This window comes from Strongylocentrotus purpuratus, unplaced genomic scaffold (genome assembly GCF_000002235.5).
Source record: "Strongylocentrotus purpuratus isolate Spur 01 unplaced genomic scaffold, Spur_5.0 spur5_contig_847, whole genome shotgun sequence".
Lineage (NCBI taxonomy): Eukaryota > Metazoa > Echinodermata > Echinoidea > Camarodonta > Strongylocentrotidae > Strongylocentrotus > Strongylocentrotus purpuratus.
In genome coordinates this window covers 410,193-427,590 of record NW_022145554.1, presented here as the reverse complement: position 1 = coordinate 427,590, position 17,398 = coordinate 410,193, and the positions used below count along the sequence as shown (strand labels likewise).

General features: G+C 39.5%; 1 protein-coding gene across 1 annotated transcript; it reads left to right on the top strand.

The window, feature by feature from the left end:
- The first annotated feature begins 2,299 nt into the window (after window positions 1-2,299).
- Window positions 2,300-16,199, top strand: LOC592175. Its single transcript, XM_030992444.1, has 9 exons — window positions 2,300-2,931; window positions 3,715-3,968; window positions 4,649-4,856; window positions 5,226-6,097; window positions 9,670-9,780; window positions 11,821-11,953; window positions 12,233-12,343; window positions 13,164-13,316; window positions 15,404-16,199. The coding sequence occupies exons 1-9, from the start codon at window positions 2,842-2,844 to the stop codon at window positions 15,479-15,481; spliced, it is 2,010 nt and encodes a 669-aa protein (XP_030848304.1). The 5' UTR covers window positions 2,300-2,841; the 3' UTR covers window positions 15,482-16,199.
- The last annotated feature ends 1,199 nt before the right edge of the window (window positions 16,200-17,398 follow it).

Below are 17,398 nucleotides of genomic sequence, written 5' to 3'. Positions count from 1 at the left end.
AATAATTACAATGTGGACCACTTGGGAGCGTACTATTATATTCCATAAAAATGTTACTATTATTATTATAACTAACATGTATTCCAAGATAACAGTGTAGAGGGGAATAGTGCATATACTGTAAATGATATCACATTTTTTGTTCAGTTTCTTTATATCTGGTTTTGTTGATTATATGCCCATGTGCCCTACTATTAATGAAGACAAAAAAGGTATTGTAATTGTGCAAATATAACATAACGATATATTTGTTTCTTTCAATTGTAATACATTGTATATTTTCAAATGCCTTGGAGAGCAATCATAACAAACTTATTAGTAAACTTTTAAGTTTTCGCACTTTTTGTGAAATGAAAAAGAAATTAATATATCCTTTGTTAAAGTAAGTCTATCTTTTATCCTTATAACAGACTGTATAGGATTTGAATAATATCAGATTAAAAATACCTATTAATACAGCTAATTGATTTATATAAAATCATAAATACATTTATATTGTTCTATTACAATGGGCTTGGATGTATAATAATTTCATCTGTGTTTTAAAATTTGTAATGTTTTTAAAAATTCTTTTATTATTGTTTATTTAATAACATTTCAATACAATGATTTTAGTCCTTTTCTTCATGTTATTTATCCAGGAACACTTCAGTTATATATTTTTTGCTAATGCCCCTGAAAAATGCAAATTTTCTAAAATTAAACTCTATTTAGGATATGTTTTTAATTTTAAAAAAGTGTATGATACTTCATAGGCCTAATACTCCAATCATATACTTTTATCACACAAAACGTTCGTGGAAAACAAAATGACAGAATAAATATTCATACTTATTCAAAGTGAATAAGGGGAGAAAACTTCATAATTAATTCCAAAGGAAGTGATCCCTAATATGACTCCCGTGTGGATTCCCACTCTTAAAAAGTTGATTCCCACTCCGCTGCATTAAATTTCTATCCTGTATGAAATGTTGGTTAATACGAAGGACAAAAAGCTCTCAGTTTTTCGTTGACATCTTGTATAATTTTTTTACAAATTTACAATTGAGAGTGTGTTAATGAAAGTGCCATCTCTATCTACGATAGAAAAAAACTGTTTTACCAATTGATAGATATTAGTTTTTGTTGTGTCTTGTACATGTAATGTTTTCTCTTGAAATAAACTCTAAATAGGATGCATTTCTTCTGAAAACTACCCCAAATTTTGAACTGTTTTTAATTTTATGTTGAAAAAAATAAATCAGTACTGTCTTCAAGATTTGAAATAAAAAATAGAATACCGTTTCTGAACATGGATTCGCCAGAAGATGGCTCTATTGTTACCCCCACATCTCTCTCTCTCTCTCTCTCTCTCTCACACACACACACACACACACACGCTAGACACTTTTTTTTTAGAATAACACGCCACCACACACCCACGCGCTCACACCCACACACACAAACGCGCACACGTACATTGTTTTCTCTCTCATTCTTTCCCTCTCTCACCCAGATTCACTCCCTCTCTGCGTCTTTCCCTCGATATTGCTTGTTGGAAGTCTTTTTTTTTATCTCTAGTATAATTATATTATTGTCTATTCTGAGCCAGAAGGGCTTTAACTGTTCGTTAAAGTATATGAGGTAATACCCTTCTGGCACCAAACAGACGATCTGAGTGAAAGGGAGGCGGAAGTTAAACTTGACATATATAATTGTAGCTAAAGAGAAGAACTTTCGATTCTGTTGAAAGGATGAAAAACCTATAAGTAATTAATGTGTCAGAATATTAGTTTTGAAAGCCTTGGTTTTGATTACTCGTTAATTTTGTTAAAACTATAACTGTCTGGTTGTCACAGCATTACAGCTCCATTCAGCCTCCATTCACAATCATAAATGACCCGACAAATTGTTGGTGAAGCATTGTATGCGACATACATGTATTTTACTAACCTCTCTGGTTTGTGTCTTGTAAGCGAGAAGTACTAGGAGGAAGTCGAATCGATCTGAGACGTACACCCGGGCTGTACATGTATCTAAAGGAATCTTTGGACACATTATCGAATCACATTTGATCGGGTTTGACTTAGATTGAACGATTTAAATGTTATCAGATCAAATCACAGCCTTAGCTTGATCGTGTGCGGATAATCAAGGACCAATACTTAGTGGTTAAGGAACATGGTTGAGATTGATTAGGCATAGATCCTGAGTTTTCAAGATCGAGTGATGCTGCTTCATCCACACTGATCCAGTATTATAGGCGGAATCGCTAGTAAGAAACACTAGAGAAAAGTGATCCGACTTGATCCACACTGATCAAGAACAATGCTACATTTATCCCTATCATGCTAGCGAAGTCGAGTGAAGCAGATTGATCCAACTCTAATCGAGACCTAGTGAGCGGAATTGATCGGGAATGCTCGCGACCAAGTGATTTGGACCCAGTTTGCTACCTTCAGGAATCCAGGCGCTACTGATTCGGAACAGCTTAGATCAGGACAGTGATCGGGAACCGAGCGGGACTGATCGGGAACAACTTACATCACGTGCTTTAGATCCATCCACTTTTCGGAACGAGGAGGAATTGATTGGGAACAGGTGATATCAAGTGATTCGGATCCTCCTACGTTCCTGAACGAAGCGGGATTATTTCAGAATAAGAGAGATCAAGTGATTCGGGTACATCAACTTTTCTGAACGAGACGAGGTGGAATATTTATTGATCGAGAGCAGCCGAGATCAAGTGATTCGGATCCATATACCTTCCGGAGCGAGGTGTAATTGATCGAAGACAACTGATAATCTTTGGAGAGTGATCCAAAGAAACTTAACTAATTATTAAGAGATAAAGAAGAAGCGATGTCGAAGAAAAACAAGGCACCAGATATTCAAGTGAGAAGTGGAGTCTTGTCCTGCTTTAATTACAAAAAGAAGACTCTGCTGCAAAAGGTATGTCGTAAACCATAATTATATTCATGGGCGGGTCGAGGATTCTGAAGGGGAGGAGGGGGAGGGGGGGGGGGGTCTCAAAATCTTTGACAATTTATTTTTTCATATTTTACACTTGCCTCTTAGGGTCTACATTTTTAAGGGATACAATAATTTTAGGAGGCACATGTAATTAAGGTATGTCAGATTATTATTGTATTCTTTTTTTAAAGGGAGGAGGGGGAACAATTTTTTACACCACCCTGAACAAAGCCAATTCATAGGAGTTTTATTGGGACTTCTGAAAATCATGCAGGGAGGGGGAGGGGGGTGGGCTGCAATATTTCAGAAAGAAAAACATATCTGGCCATTCATTATTTCTATCGCACTCCTGGATACTCTCCTGAAACTAATTAGGCGGCAGTCTTTTGACATACAGTAGTTGGAGTACGTGCCGATGTACGAAACTGCAACCTGGTCTGATTAACGTAATAAAATCATAATTAGTCTGCCATAACATTAATGATGGTGGGCGGCGGGCCCAATATAGAACGGTGGACCTACTAGCATTTCAATCAAAGCTATCTAAACGACAAGACATTGATCTGCGTTCAATATCTTTCTCTGCAATCCTGGACAAAGCAGACGGATTTGTCTGTCTAAACATGAACCTAACCATAACCCTATCCATGAAACAAATTGCCACCTTTCCCTACAACCCTGGCGAAGAAAATCCCGTAGCAATAATATTGTCGGGTCACGTCTTTTTAGAGATTACTTTCGTGTTTCTTTATGCATCATCAGGAAGCATACGAATTGTCGCCAATGTACTGGAAATGCTTCCGCCAGGGGACCAGCGGAACTGTGATCATGCAGGGACATCGGAGTGAGATGTCCAACAAAGGCAAACCTCGGGTCAGCATGGTTGTCAACGGCTGCACGACCGAACTGCTGCCACCCATCCTCAAGTCGAAGGGCACAGATTACGCGGGAAACGATAACTACCTGGGCATCCAAGCAGAGGACGACAAGATTGTGTTTCTGAAAGCTGAAGGGAGGTAGGTACTAGCTTTCTCAAAAGCTCCCTTTAGCAGTTTCCTTTAGTAATCTACTCTTTAATTGCAGTAGCGGAGCGTGGATCCAGCAAGGAGCCCTGCATGATGTCATTAGATCAGGCATCTGTCTTACTAAGAGGAGGAAATGCGAGAAATCAAGGCTATCGAGATTTTAGATGGCGTGGGTTTGATCGTATGCTCTTTGATTATGTTGCCTATGTTGTCCGCCCCTTCCCTTCTCACTTATTTCTCTATCCAATCTCTTTTCTCACTCTTTGTCTCTCCCATCTGCCCCTTGTCACCCTCTTTCTTCGCCATTGGATTGAGGGGGGTGTGCCTTTGATGCTACGCCATTTAGTCGTCGACTTTGTTTCCATTTTACTTATTTTATGACCACAAATATAATCGTCTCTGTGTCTTTTGAGCCAGAAAATCGTTAACTCATGTCATACTTTAACGCAGAGTTAAACCTCTTCCGGCTCCAACAGACGATAATGAAGAAAATATTAAGAAACGGTTTATTGGCATATTGGCATATTGTCCAATGCCATTTGGTCCGATTATGATTTGCTCTAACGGATTATTAAGTGTAAGACCATAATATTTATGTTGATTGGACCAAATGGCAATTTACCAACCGATACAACTATGAATCAACAGTTATGTTTAATAAATTAAAACAGATCGCAACGTGACTTGTGGTATAATGACATCATAGAAGCACTTGGCGATCGAGCTTCAACGACCACGAATACGATGGCGTCGATTCCCGAGCAACGGTCACCGAGTCAAGAACGACCTCCGATGATACCTCTAGAGGATACGCTCGACAACGACAATCTTTCCCTGGGTGGCAAAGCGTCAGGCCAGTCTGACGTGTACACGGTGCCTGTAAGTATGTTTTATGTTTAATGTCTTGTAGAAATCCACAAAGATTTATAATAAAGCTTCAAAATAGTAATGATCTCCAAGATTTGTGAGAAACAAAATGTGATCATGGTAATGAACGTAACTTATCTTTAGCAATCTCATCACCAAACACCTAAGGAAAAGACAAAGTGTCTGTCAAGTTACTAGATCTCAGCAAGGAAATAAACAAGTCCCTGAGTGATTCCCCATGGTGAACCGTACATGTATTACATGTTTGCATGTTAAGTGAAAAATCAGACAATCCTCTTAATTATTCTACAAGCTCGCTTTGATGTAATATTATTTTTACAGTCATTCACAGTGAGTCATGATTACCTTTTAAAATACCAGTATCAGGACTATGAACCGATGCGATGTTCTGTCTCTACCGACGATGACGGATGCTCTTGGACGGGTACCAAGCCTTCACCATCGATAACCACGAAACACAATTCGCCGCCCATCGTTTCCGATGTCGGTGAAGAAGATGGACTCGTTTCCGAGCAGGCCGATCTAGATGAGGATGGGTACGTCTTTCCCAGTGTCTTTGCTAAGAAGACCATTGACGCTGATGTGGTCGAGGATGCCCCGTCGAATGGGAGTTCGCTTTCATTGTCGAAGACCTCACCGTTGAACGTTCCCCGTTTGCCCGAAGCGAAGCCGTTGTTGCCCGAAGCGAAGCCCTTGTTGCCAGCGGCGGTGGACGATCGACCAGCCATTTCATCTGACTTCCTCGAGAGTCTGAAACACGCGCAAGAGAGTAAGCCGCGCCCCTTCGACGGTTCCCCTGAAAAGCCCCGCTATACCGCTGTAACTCGTCGAACCAAACCTCCGCTCCCGGAAACTCCGCCGAAGATGCCTCTAGCGATTCCCAAGGAGCTCAAGCAGCCGACCCTTGAGACGAAAAGTGCTACAGAGGAGAACGTATCGCCGGCGAAGAGTCCAGTCAAGGCGGTAAAGACGCCAGAGCGGGAGCCGGCGAGAAAGTCTCGGCGGAAGCCTTTGAAGATGCCCCCACCATTACCTGCTGGAGGAAACTCTAAGCCAAGGTCTATCATTGGAAACAGCAGCAATGAGAGGCAGGAAAGTTTACCACCGTTGCCGCCGGTGCCACAAGCTAGGGCGCGGCCGAGTCCGGGGGAAGCCACTTCAAGCTCTTCAGAAACGTCACCCGTCAAACAACATGGTGCTGAAACTAATGAGAAAGTCTATCAGTTAGTCAGGTGAGTTCTATGACTACACAAAAGGCATGTATAATATGCACATTTTTAATATTGACTTAAAAGTTTCACCGTGTACAATCGGACTCTTTGGTTCTTTTGTCCATACGCCCTAGACTTGTTTGTCCTTTGATCAGTGGTCCTAAGCGGCCTTGCTTCATGGTTATACCGTCAGTTGGTTCCATACTGCATTGGTCCTACTTTTACATTCATCTTATTTTCCAGTGATCTAGTGAAACCTGACCATATTCGGATATTATTTTGACCAATGGGACTAAATAATTTGCATCTGGACCAAATTAAGACGAAGTGTAAACTTGTAGGACTGTTATAAGAACCCCTTTAACCCCCTAAGTATTGAAACTGAAATATCATTTAAATGCTATCAGTCACCCAATTTATCAATTAAAATTATGAAAGCAAAATTACATTACTCTAAAACTAGACTGCTCCATAAATACATTATGATTAAAAATCTAATCAATGGTAATTCTTTTGCTTTCATTTTTCATCCATAAATTGGCTGGCTGTCACATTCATTGGAGAGTGGTGAAGTGGGAGTTTATTTAGGCCTATCGCTTAATAATTATTACACTGTGTAGTCTCTTTTAGTAGTTATTTCTATTTCGTGACTTTCAATCATAAACTTAATTTCTCTTCATGCAATACCACTCCATTCGCTTGCAACGGAACAACGACGATAAAGTAATTCTGTTAAAGATTATAATTGTCCAGATACGGGGGGGGGGGGCGGCGGACGCTGTTCTGTATAGGAAGTATTGATGCAAAGCGAAGGAACAGAATGATCGAGAAGGAAAAGTGTAAGAGGGGCCCCTTTTTTGTTCCTTTGGCGTTCTTTTGTTCCTCTCCCTTTCTTTATCTCTCCCCCCCCCAACCATTCGAGTAAGCTTTACCACTGAGAGTCTCATTCATTAAACGTCATGATAATTGATATATTCATGTTACCTTTGTCGGTCAATTATTTAAGGTTGTCATTTTATTTAGACTTGTCGACTAAATTATGATAGTTGATAGATAAGGTTTATTTAAAAAATGGCTCGCGCTGAGAACAAGGTTATTAGCAATGCTAAACTTTTAGGAAATTTGGAATCCTGGAAGTTGATTGAAAAGAGAATAAGATTTTGTGTAGGAGACTATGAAATGCAGTGGCGTAGACAGGTTCGTACACCTGGGGGGATGACTGGGCTGCCAACGCTAGTGAGGGCGCGAAGCGCCCGAGCGAGGGAGCGAAGCGACCGAGCGGGGGAGGGTGTGGGAGGGGGGTGTCCCCCTCCCACGGTAGGGAGCTTTTGAAATTTGGAACTTGAAATCGTGCAATCTGATGCATACTTAATGAGGTAAAATAACACACACAAGCGTGCACACACACACTCACACACACACACACACACACATACTACGCCTTGAATGGACAGACATACATCGACAAGATCTACACACCGTGGCATACGAATACAGAATGGACTGACACATAGTATTGCATATTGAACCACACTACGTATTTATTTATCTCTATGAATTTTGCTGTTACACCTCTTCAGAAAAAAAACCAATGTCAACTGTGTACACGCAGGTATAGTCTTTGTTGTCTTGATAGGGGTGGTTATGAATGAAAACAGCCTCTGTGGCCATTTGTGAATAGAACATATAAACAACAAATAAATAACGATTAAACTTTGAACAATATGTCTGTTCATTATAAAGCATAATGAATACGTACATACTATGCTTTTTTTTACCTCAAAGAAACAGGCATAGTATCCATAGATGGATATTGGCTGGCGGCTCATTAACATACAGATACAAAAAACATAAACAGTATCACTATGATCCATGGAGTAACAATACTGCTTTGTAAGTTTGTGAAGAAATCGGAACCATAACGGCATTGCATCGTTTCAAATTAGGGCATTATTTACATCTATTTGATCTCAGTCTTATAATAGTAATAATAATAATAATAATAATAATAAAAATAATAATAATAATAATATAATAATAATAATAATAATAATAATAATAATAATAATAATAATAATAATAATAATAATAATACAAATAAAAAATAATACTAATACAAATAATAATGCTGATACTAATAGGTTCCTTTTATTTCGCATTTCAAGACAGGGTAAATTCACACTGCGCTTTACATGAAACAAACTTCTTTAAACATTTCAAACTTATGTCTTCATGCATCAATCAACATACTTTAAATGAATACAAAACAAAGTGCATCTTAAATAAAACAAAAATAAATAAATGGTTAACAATACAGAAAAGATGTAGCTGCTGCAAGCTTAACAACAAACTAATGTATAACAGTCAGTCCTGATATCAGTATTAGTGTAACAATAGTCATATAGTGGGAGCATGAAGTTGAACAATTCATGATTATACATAATTATATATGTTTGTTTGAATAATACTTGTTATAAAGATAGTAGTATGGTACTCTCTGTCACGAATTATCACATTCATTTTCTATTCTGTTTTAGAATTGGCTTTCACCGTGTGAATGCGGCTAACAATTAACACAATTACAATAATGATGAGGATTATTATTATCATCATCATAATTATTATTATTATTAATATTATAATTGTTATCATTATTATCATTACTATTATTATCATCATTATGACTTATTAAGTAAACAAATATCATTCCCCAAAACCTGGGGGGATGATTGTACATGCCACCCCCCCCCCACCTTGTGAGGTGGGGGGGGGGGATGCATCCCCCTCATCCCCCCCGTTGTCTACGCCCCTGATGAAATGCCTTCAAAACGAACCCTGTTATCATGAATACATGCATTAATTTAGCAGTCACGGTATGGTAAAAAAAAATTATTCTCTAACTATACATCTTTCATGTACATGATAACCTTGCATTGTGTGTCAAATATATCAATATCAAAGCTTATCTGCTAAGGTATTTCAATAATTCGTACTTTCAGAAGTTACCCTTTTCTACTGATATTTGACACTTCCTCATTTAGCATTCTGTAACCTATTAATATTTCATAGCACTTCCTGTGCCTGTTGCCAATCGTACACATACACTGTGTTGATAAATTATACGATTTGAATGAGGCACTATAGCCAAGTAATTTAATTTAATCTCACTTTCGCTTCGCGTCGTCAAAACAATACATCGCAATAACAGCCTTGAAATTAGTGGTTCCTGTATGAATGTGAGAGATCAATTAAGAATTGACTATTCATTTCCGCGTTGATACAATAATATTATATGGGTTATAATAATTGTTATCGTTATTGTATCATCATTGGGTTAAAGGGGATAATAACAACAATATCATCGAAAGAAAATGTTTATGACATAGGCCCTATAGTTTTCATAAACCTTTATTTACATGAGGTTTTTTGTGTGTGTTTTTATCTCATTTGTTTAAACAACTATCTACTGCAGGATAAACAAGCCAGAATGAATAATAGCAATTGTCTCTCAAAATACGATTCCCATACCAGAGCTCAAGATTAGCTTTAATGATATGATATTCATGCATGTTCACATTATGTTGTTCTTTTAGGAGCTTTCGCAGTACACAAATGTCTCATGATGCCAAGGCTGTCGAGATTGCCAAAGACGTCCTGCTAGAAAAGGACGCTTTGAAACTGTCCACCATTAAGGATATCGTTTAGTGAGTCAGTGTCAATAACTTGAATGGTGTTTATGCCACTTAAAGTACTGTTTTTATGGGTTAAAAAAAGGAGTTTTTTGTAGAGTCTGCTGAATTACAGCATTTTGATTGGACACTGCCAGAGTTAAGCGGGAGCAGACTAAATAACTGCAGCCCATAAACATATTATAATCATTGCGTTTATTTGTTTCATATTGTTTTGTTGTTGTTGCTTTTTAGAAGGATGTGAATTGATTGATTGATTTTTATTCGACAAGCTTCCAACATACAACATTATACAAAAATAAAAGATCAAAAGTAAGTCAGCTTGAACAGGATTACCCACGAAAGCTCGAGAGCTTACTGAGATCCAATCAAAAATGTTTCGCCTATATATGTATAGAGATAAAAAAACTGGTAATACTATAGAACCAGTAATCACCCATGATCTTTTGGTTTTGATTTATGCTTCACGCTAGAGTCAAACGTTATAGAGGTTGTGTAGCCTCCGAATGGTTTAACCTTCATTTTTGTTAAAGGCTGTGGGTTCGATCCATCTCGCCTTTCGATTTATTTATCTATTTATCTGCCCCTCTCTCCTATTCTACATAATTATGATTTCATCTTATTTCATTTCATTTTATTTCTGCATTTTCCAAATACAATAAATGAATAACAAAGAACATGCAAACGTAAGGTATCATACAATAATAATCAGGGTTGGCATATTTCCCGCTTCGGAGGCTTATTTCCCGGACGCCGGGAAATAAGCGGTATTTACCGGTATTTACCACTTTTTACCGGGAAATACCGGGAAATACCGGGAAATATATTTTTCCACTCACTTGTTCATAGGGATTGTCCAATTTTGAACATAATAACATTGGTGGTGAGTATGGTTGCTCTGGTGTGTACTATTTTTTTTTGTGTGTGTGTTTGTGTGTGTGTGTGTGTGTGTGTGTGTGTGTGTGTGTGTGTGTGTTTGTCTATGTCTGTTATCATGAAATACAGGAAAAAGATCCCAAATATACACCTAATCTAGATACGATGTTCTTCATTAAAGGGAACCAAAACCTTCACACTAAGTTACTTTTATTGTAAAGTTTAAGATATTTAAAGCTTTTTGAAATGACTAGTCACTAGAGGGCGATATTCAATTTGATGACATCATTTGTGGACAACTCTCCATGTCTTTTGTACATCAAATTTCACAATTCTTTAGTTTTCTTCGTATTTATCTGTGTTCTTGATCCGACTTATTAATATGTGAAGTAGAATATCATTTTGCATTCTATACCTTGCTTTCAGGGGAGTAGATTATCTCAAACACAAAGAAAGAAGGAAAAACATGAAATTTGATGTACAAAAGGCATGGAGAGTTGTCCACTACAGGCCACAAATGATGTCATCAAATTGAATATCGCCCTCTAGTTACTAGTCATTTCAAAAAGCTTTAACTTCCTTATTCCTTTCCCGATTTTGTTCACATCTTCACTGATTTTATTCAATTATCTTAAACTTACAATAAAAGTAACTTAGTATGAAGGTTTTGGTTCCCTTTATTAAGTCAGTTGCTAATTACCATATTCATGAATACCTATTATTTAGCATATATGAACAAAATGCAATGTGTTTGGGTGTACTGTGTACATGTATGCAGTGTGGATTTTATAAATTTGTTTGTGTGTTTCTACTATGAGTGTTGTGCTGCTAATTATTTCAGAACTATATTTGTTGAGGCTAAAAACAAGTAAAATTATTAATAAAAAGAGAATTAAAATCATATTTCCCGTTTTTTTACATATTTACCGGACGCCCATCTTATTTACCGGACGTTATTTACCGGTATTTACCGCCCAACCCTGATAATAACTTCATGTCACAATATGATTTACATAATTGTATACATAATTTATATGATATCGTATTATGAATTCGAAGCATTATCCTAACTATCTGTGGAAAAGTGCAGGAGGCCGCCATCCGTCGCTTATGATTCGTCGCTCAAAATAAAAATCTAAAGGTGAAATTTAAAAATGAAAATGTGTTCATATTCAACAGCATCAGTGGATTCCGGGTTGAGCCGAGCACTTCTGAGCTGCTGGTTGGAGATGAGGTCTTCATGATCAATGACCAGGCCGTGTCCTCGGTGGAGGAAGCCACCAAATGCATCCAAGCTAATGAGGGGGAGACGGTGAGCAATGATTTGTGTTTTTAGTTTTTGTGGCGATAGAGAAAGAGAGGGGGAGAGAGAGAGAGAGAGATAGATAAATAGATAGATAGATAGAGAGAGAGAGAGAGAGAGAGAGAGAGAGGGAGAGAGAGGGAGAGAAAGGAAGGGGTGTGGATAAAGACTGCAAATAAAGAGTGCAAGAGAGGTGAGTAATTCTCTTTTATGACGGATTTAATGATTGTTAAAGTTTTTTTGGGGACAAGCTTTCTATTTATTTTTTTACCCTTTTTTTTGTTCAAGGTGACTTTCTCCGTCAAAAAGATCCCTCATGGGGTGCTGAGCTACATTTCAAGACCGCAGGAACCGACTATTGATCTCAAGAAGCTCGGGCTGACTCTTGTAGGTAACGAAGTAAGTATTGTGCACTCCCATCCAATAGTGTAGCTATGGACGGAGAGGGGGGGGGGGCGATGTGCATGGGGTCTTGCCAGTGGCGGATCCAGGGGGGGGGGCCCCCCCCCCTTGAGAAAAAATCATGTAAAATCACGTGATTTTTACCTTTTTTGGGGGTTGGGCCTCCCCCCTGGCGCTCAAGGGGGGGGGGGGGGTGCAAATTGAATTTTTTTTTGAGGATCCAAAAAAAAAAATGTGCTCACTACCCCCCCCCCCCCCCCCCCCCCCCCCCCCCCCCCCCCCCCCCCCCCCACTGAGCGACTTTTCGGCCGGCGCGATTTTCAAATTTTCGGGAGCAAAAAAAAAAAACTTGGGCCCCCTCCCCTAAGAAATCTTGGATCCGCGCCTGGGTCTTGCTCCCCATCTGATCGAATCACCCACAGTAGAAGAGGAGAGAGAGAGAGAGAGAGAGAGAGAGAGAGAGGGGGAGAGAGAGAGAGAGAAAGAGAGAGAGCGGCGGAGAAAGTTGGGGAGAAAGAAAGATCTTTCATTATGTTCGAAAATGTATATGAAAGTTCCGACACCCCTGCATTATTAAGTATTCTGACAACGTCTCTCGGGTGAGTGTATAGTTACTGCCCCCAAATATGGAATATCTTCCCTTCTTTTTTCCGCACTGCCACCATTCACTCTTTTATAAAGAACTCAAAGACCCACCTGTATGCAAATGAATTGCAAGTTCAAGGTAGAAATATAAAAGTCTTGACATTTCATGAGGATGTATTACTTTAAGGTCCGCTCAAGGTAATATTGTTCTCCTTTATCGTCTTTACAAAAGGTGACGAAGTTTGATTCGGAAGGACTGGTAGCACGTAGTGGTATCCCTTCTCGGCAATTGGTACCTGGCATCACAAACAATGGAGAGTTGGTCAACTGGGCGCTAACGCAAATGAATATGATACCAATCTCTGTCAGCGTCACCTCTGCCCAGGTGAGTAAACCTAATACGATAATAATAATAATAATATTTAATTTTTATAAAGCGCTTAATACAAATGTCTCTAAGCGCTTTACAAATATACTATTACCCCGGTCATTGGATTCAGTGCTTGCCCGCACACAACGTGTGCACAATTTCCACTCCCTGGGGAGCATTCCAGCCAGGCGTTACATGACGCTCAAAAACTGTTTGACCAACAATGACGGTCGCATCCTACCGGATACCCATTTAACACCTGGGTGGAGAGTAGCACGTGCAGGTTAATATCTTGCCAAAGGATATTAGTGCTGGTGTCGGGATTCGAACCCTCGACCTTCGCATCTCCAAGTCAAGCGCCTTAAACCACTCGACCACGACACTCCCGTTCTTGTCTCAAAGAGCACCATTAATCATTAGAGAATAGAGACGGGTCAATGCATTATCTCATATTAATATGTTAATGTTCTTTAGAAATTGTTGTTGTAGTTCGTGTTCATTTCAGTTTTAACTGCCAGACACAAAGATTCTAATGAAACCCATTTATTTATCTATCTATCTGTCTATATCGATCTCTTGGGGGGGGGGGGGGGGGGGGGGGGGGGGGGGGGGGGGGGGGGGGGGGTCTCATAAGTAACATCTAAATAGAAAAAACACAGTAAGATTGTCACATTTCCCGGTGCCTTTTTGGTCTAAATTCTAGAGCACAATTTTTTTTCATACTCGATGTGTGCAATATGACAGAAGACGTTTTTGTTTGCGCCCCCTCTTCTGGCCAATACCGATCATGCTTCAGGATCCATAAATATTTACGCTCTCATTTGAGACGCCCTCTAATTTATGTGTTTTCAATTGCACCCCCTCCCCACCCTCCAGCATCATCCACACTGACTTGTTTTTGTTTCTACACCATATACCTTTGGCGTTACTAAATTTTCGATGCGCCGAAGTTTGAGGGGAGCGGTTTTGTTTCATACGCTCAGATCAACCCCCTCATGCCCGAGCATCTATACCTACGTTTAAACAAAGCTTCACGTCTCAATGAAACTATGGACATCATAGTGAGACCACTTTAGATGTTATAAACGTTGAATGTACTACAGCAAAAAGTTTCTATAGTTTAATGCTAGAAAAGAAAAAAAGAGAAAATTGGTATCCATTTCTGGCAAAATATTTTAGGCCTACCAGAGACATTTGTTTGGAAAGATGTATTTCAGTTCAAATTTAATAAGATAAGAGACAACAATATCAAACAATATAATTTCAAATTGATTCATAGAATATTGCCATCTAAAGACAATCTCTTTATATGGACAATCGTACAGTCTAACGAATGTGAAATTTGTCGTGAAAAAGAAACTATTGAACATTTTATATTTCGTTGCAAGAAATTAAGAGTTTTCTGGAAAATTATCTCAAGAATTATATATTTCATCTTTAAAATAGAAATTGAAATTGATATGAAAATGTTATTGATTGGATATAAAATGGATAACAGAAAATTTACTTTACTTAATTTTTTGATAAATTATGCTCAACTGGTTATATACAAAGACTATGTAAAGCGGAACTTTGAGGAAGTACCAACCAATCCAAAGAGGTATAATAAATGATTTTATTTCATTATTGAAATGTTAATTGAAATACAAAGAAAATATAAGAAACTTCGATAATGAAGAAGTAAAGAAAGTATTAGAAATGTTAAAATGATAATTTTAAGAAATTATGTTGATCTTGTATATAATTCATGTGTTTCATTTGACTTGTTTTGTAAATAATATATATATATATTTTGAAATGGAACAATAAAGTCCCTCTGAAGAGGTAAAGAGAAAGAAAAAAACCTCCAGATTTACTAAACCTTTTGAAAGGATGTACACAATAGGAGGATCCAGGATTTTGTGCAGGGGGCACAATCTAAACAATTATAATGGGCAGAGAAAACAAAAAGGGTTATTGTTTAAAAAAAAAAAAAAAAAAAAAACGGTTGAGGGGCATGACCCGGTTGTGTCCCCCTATTATACATCCGCCAGTGAAAGGACATGGGAAACTCTCACCATAACATTTCGTCACTCCATCTTTCTTTCTTCCTTCCATTGCAGGTGGAGGAGATTCTCGCGGACTGTGGTAACAACGTGGCCCTTGTTTTCCATCCCGCTGACTTCGCAGCCGCCCTATAACACAATGATGTCGAGAATGAACACAGGCATGACAACGATGACAATTGCCATCCATATACAGGGTTTTTGCGATAGCCCCCTTGTTCCTCGCACCCACCATGTTCATAATTTATAGTTTAGGAGCGGACTGGTCATTTTTAGGGACCCCTTTTAGTAGTTTTCTTTTTTTAGCAGTGCGGTCGAATATTTTGGCTCGAAGGCCGATTGATTATTTTTTAGTTAACGAGCCGGTGTGCAGTGTTGGCACCGAAAATTGCGCCTTTTTTTGCGGACCGGTTTTAGCCAATGTCCGCTTATGATTGAAGTACAGATAAAGTTGAATTATTTAAGATTTATGTTGATTGACGATTAATTTTTTAGGATTCTCCTTCGTTTATCTCTATTACTAAACCAGATTCGATATACATCTTCATAATTTACACAGATCCTGAAATCATTTCGAGAAGGTAAACCGCCCTCAAAACCCCCGACCCCCCCCCCCCCTCTCGCATCGACGACCCTGATACTGGATATTGTTTCTCAATTGGTAGTTAAGATAAGTGGCCTTCCGAGCAGTGTCATATCATGAGTCCATCAATTGAGGGGCACATGGATGATTGGGGGCACCACTTTTACTCGGAAAGTGAAATGCGAATTTTCAAGGCTATGCTTGATAATGAGAAGAGGGTCAGGGAAGGGGTCCAGGGACCCGCTTCACAAAGCATTTTTTCAATGACAAACGAAGAAGAAAAAAATCAGTGACAAATCTGCTGATAACCAATCAGAGGCAAAGATTTCACTACTGAGCTTGTAACAAAAACTGTCATTTTGTCACTGATGACAAGTTTTGTGAAATGGGACCCAGGTTTCTTCTTTTCTCATTCCGTTCCCCCCGCCCCCACTCAGTATTATTAAGGGTACGCGTATGCAGGCGCGGATCCAGGGGGGCCAGCGGGCCCTGCCCCCCCCCCCCCCGCAAAAAAGAGAGAGAAAGGGAAAGAGGAGAGAAAGGGAAAGAAAGAAGAGGAAGAAAAAGGGGAAAAGAAGGAGATCGGGGGGGGGGGGCGAAAGGGCCTTACCCCTTAGCTGTTACCTACCCCCCCCCCGTCAAAAAGGAGAAGGAAGGAAAGGGAAAGAAAAAAGGAAAAGAGGAGATAAAGGGAAGGAAAAACAGAGGAAGAAGAAAAGAAAAGAAGGGGGATATCAGTTGTAATTTTCACGCCAACAAGTTGCCCTTGCCTCCCCCAACCCCGCCCCCAAAGGGTGGGGGGGGGGGGGAGGGAAAGGGAAAGAGGAGAGCTAAAAGGGAACAAAAACAGGAAGAAGAAAAGAAAAGGGTGAAAAGAAGGGGGAACAGTTGCGATTAATCCCGCCAAAAACGTGTGTATCGGAGGGGGGGGGCCGAAAGGCCCTTGCCTCCCCCCCCCATCAAAAGGAAAGGGAGAGGAACCCGAACCCGCCAGGGGCCCTGCCACTGTATGCTTGTCTGACCGTTATGAAATGCCTAAAACCCCTGAGCTTCTGGGGGCTCCGCCCCTTGGACCCCACACCCATTTGTTTCCTGCCAGTGTCACAAATAAGGTATCAAAATAATGCTCATCTGACCGTAATTTATTGCCATAAACCCATAAGCTTACGGGGCTCCGCCCCCTAGAACCCCACGCCAATTCGTGACATGCCAGTGTCACAAAATAATAAGGTATCAAAATATGCTCATCTGACGGTAATTTAATGTATAAAACCTCTGAGCTTCTGTGGGCTCCGCCACTTGGACCCCACACCATTTGTGTCCTGCCAGTGTCACAAATAAGGTATCAACATATGCTCACCTGACCGTTAGTAAATGGCTATACCACCTGAACTTCTGGGGGCTCCACCCCTTGATCCCCCGCGGGGCTTCGCCCCTAAACCCACGCCAATTTACGTTACGCTCTACCT

What these genes read in the sequence shown, in the direction of transcription:
- LOC592175 (XM_030992444.1), top strand. Translation starts at nt 2,842, where the DNA reads ATGTCGAAGAAAAACAAGGCACCAGATATTCAAGTGAGAAGTGGAGTC. An exon ending in AGAAGACTCTGCTGCAAAAG is followed by an intron (nt 2,932 to 3,714) that starts GTATGTCGTAAA and finishes ATGCATCATCAG; the next exon opens with GAAGCATACGAATTGTCGCC. An exon ending in CTGACGTGTACACGGTGCCT is followed by an intron (nt 4,857 to 5,225) that starts GTAAGTATGTTT and finishes TTAAAATACCAG; the next exon opens with TATCAGGACTATGAACCGAT.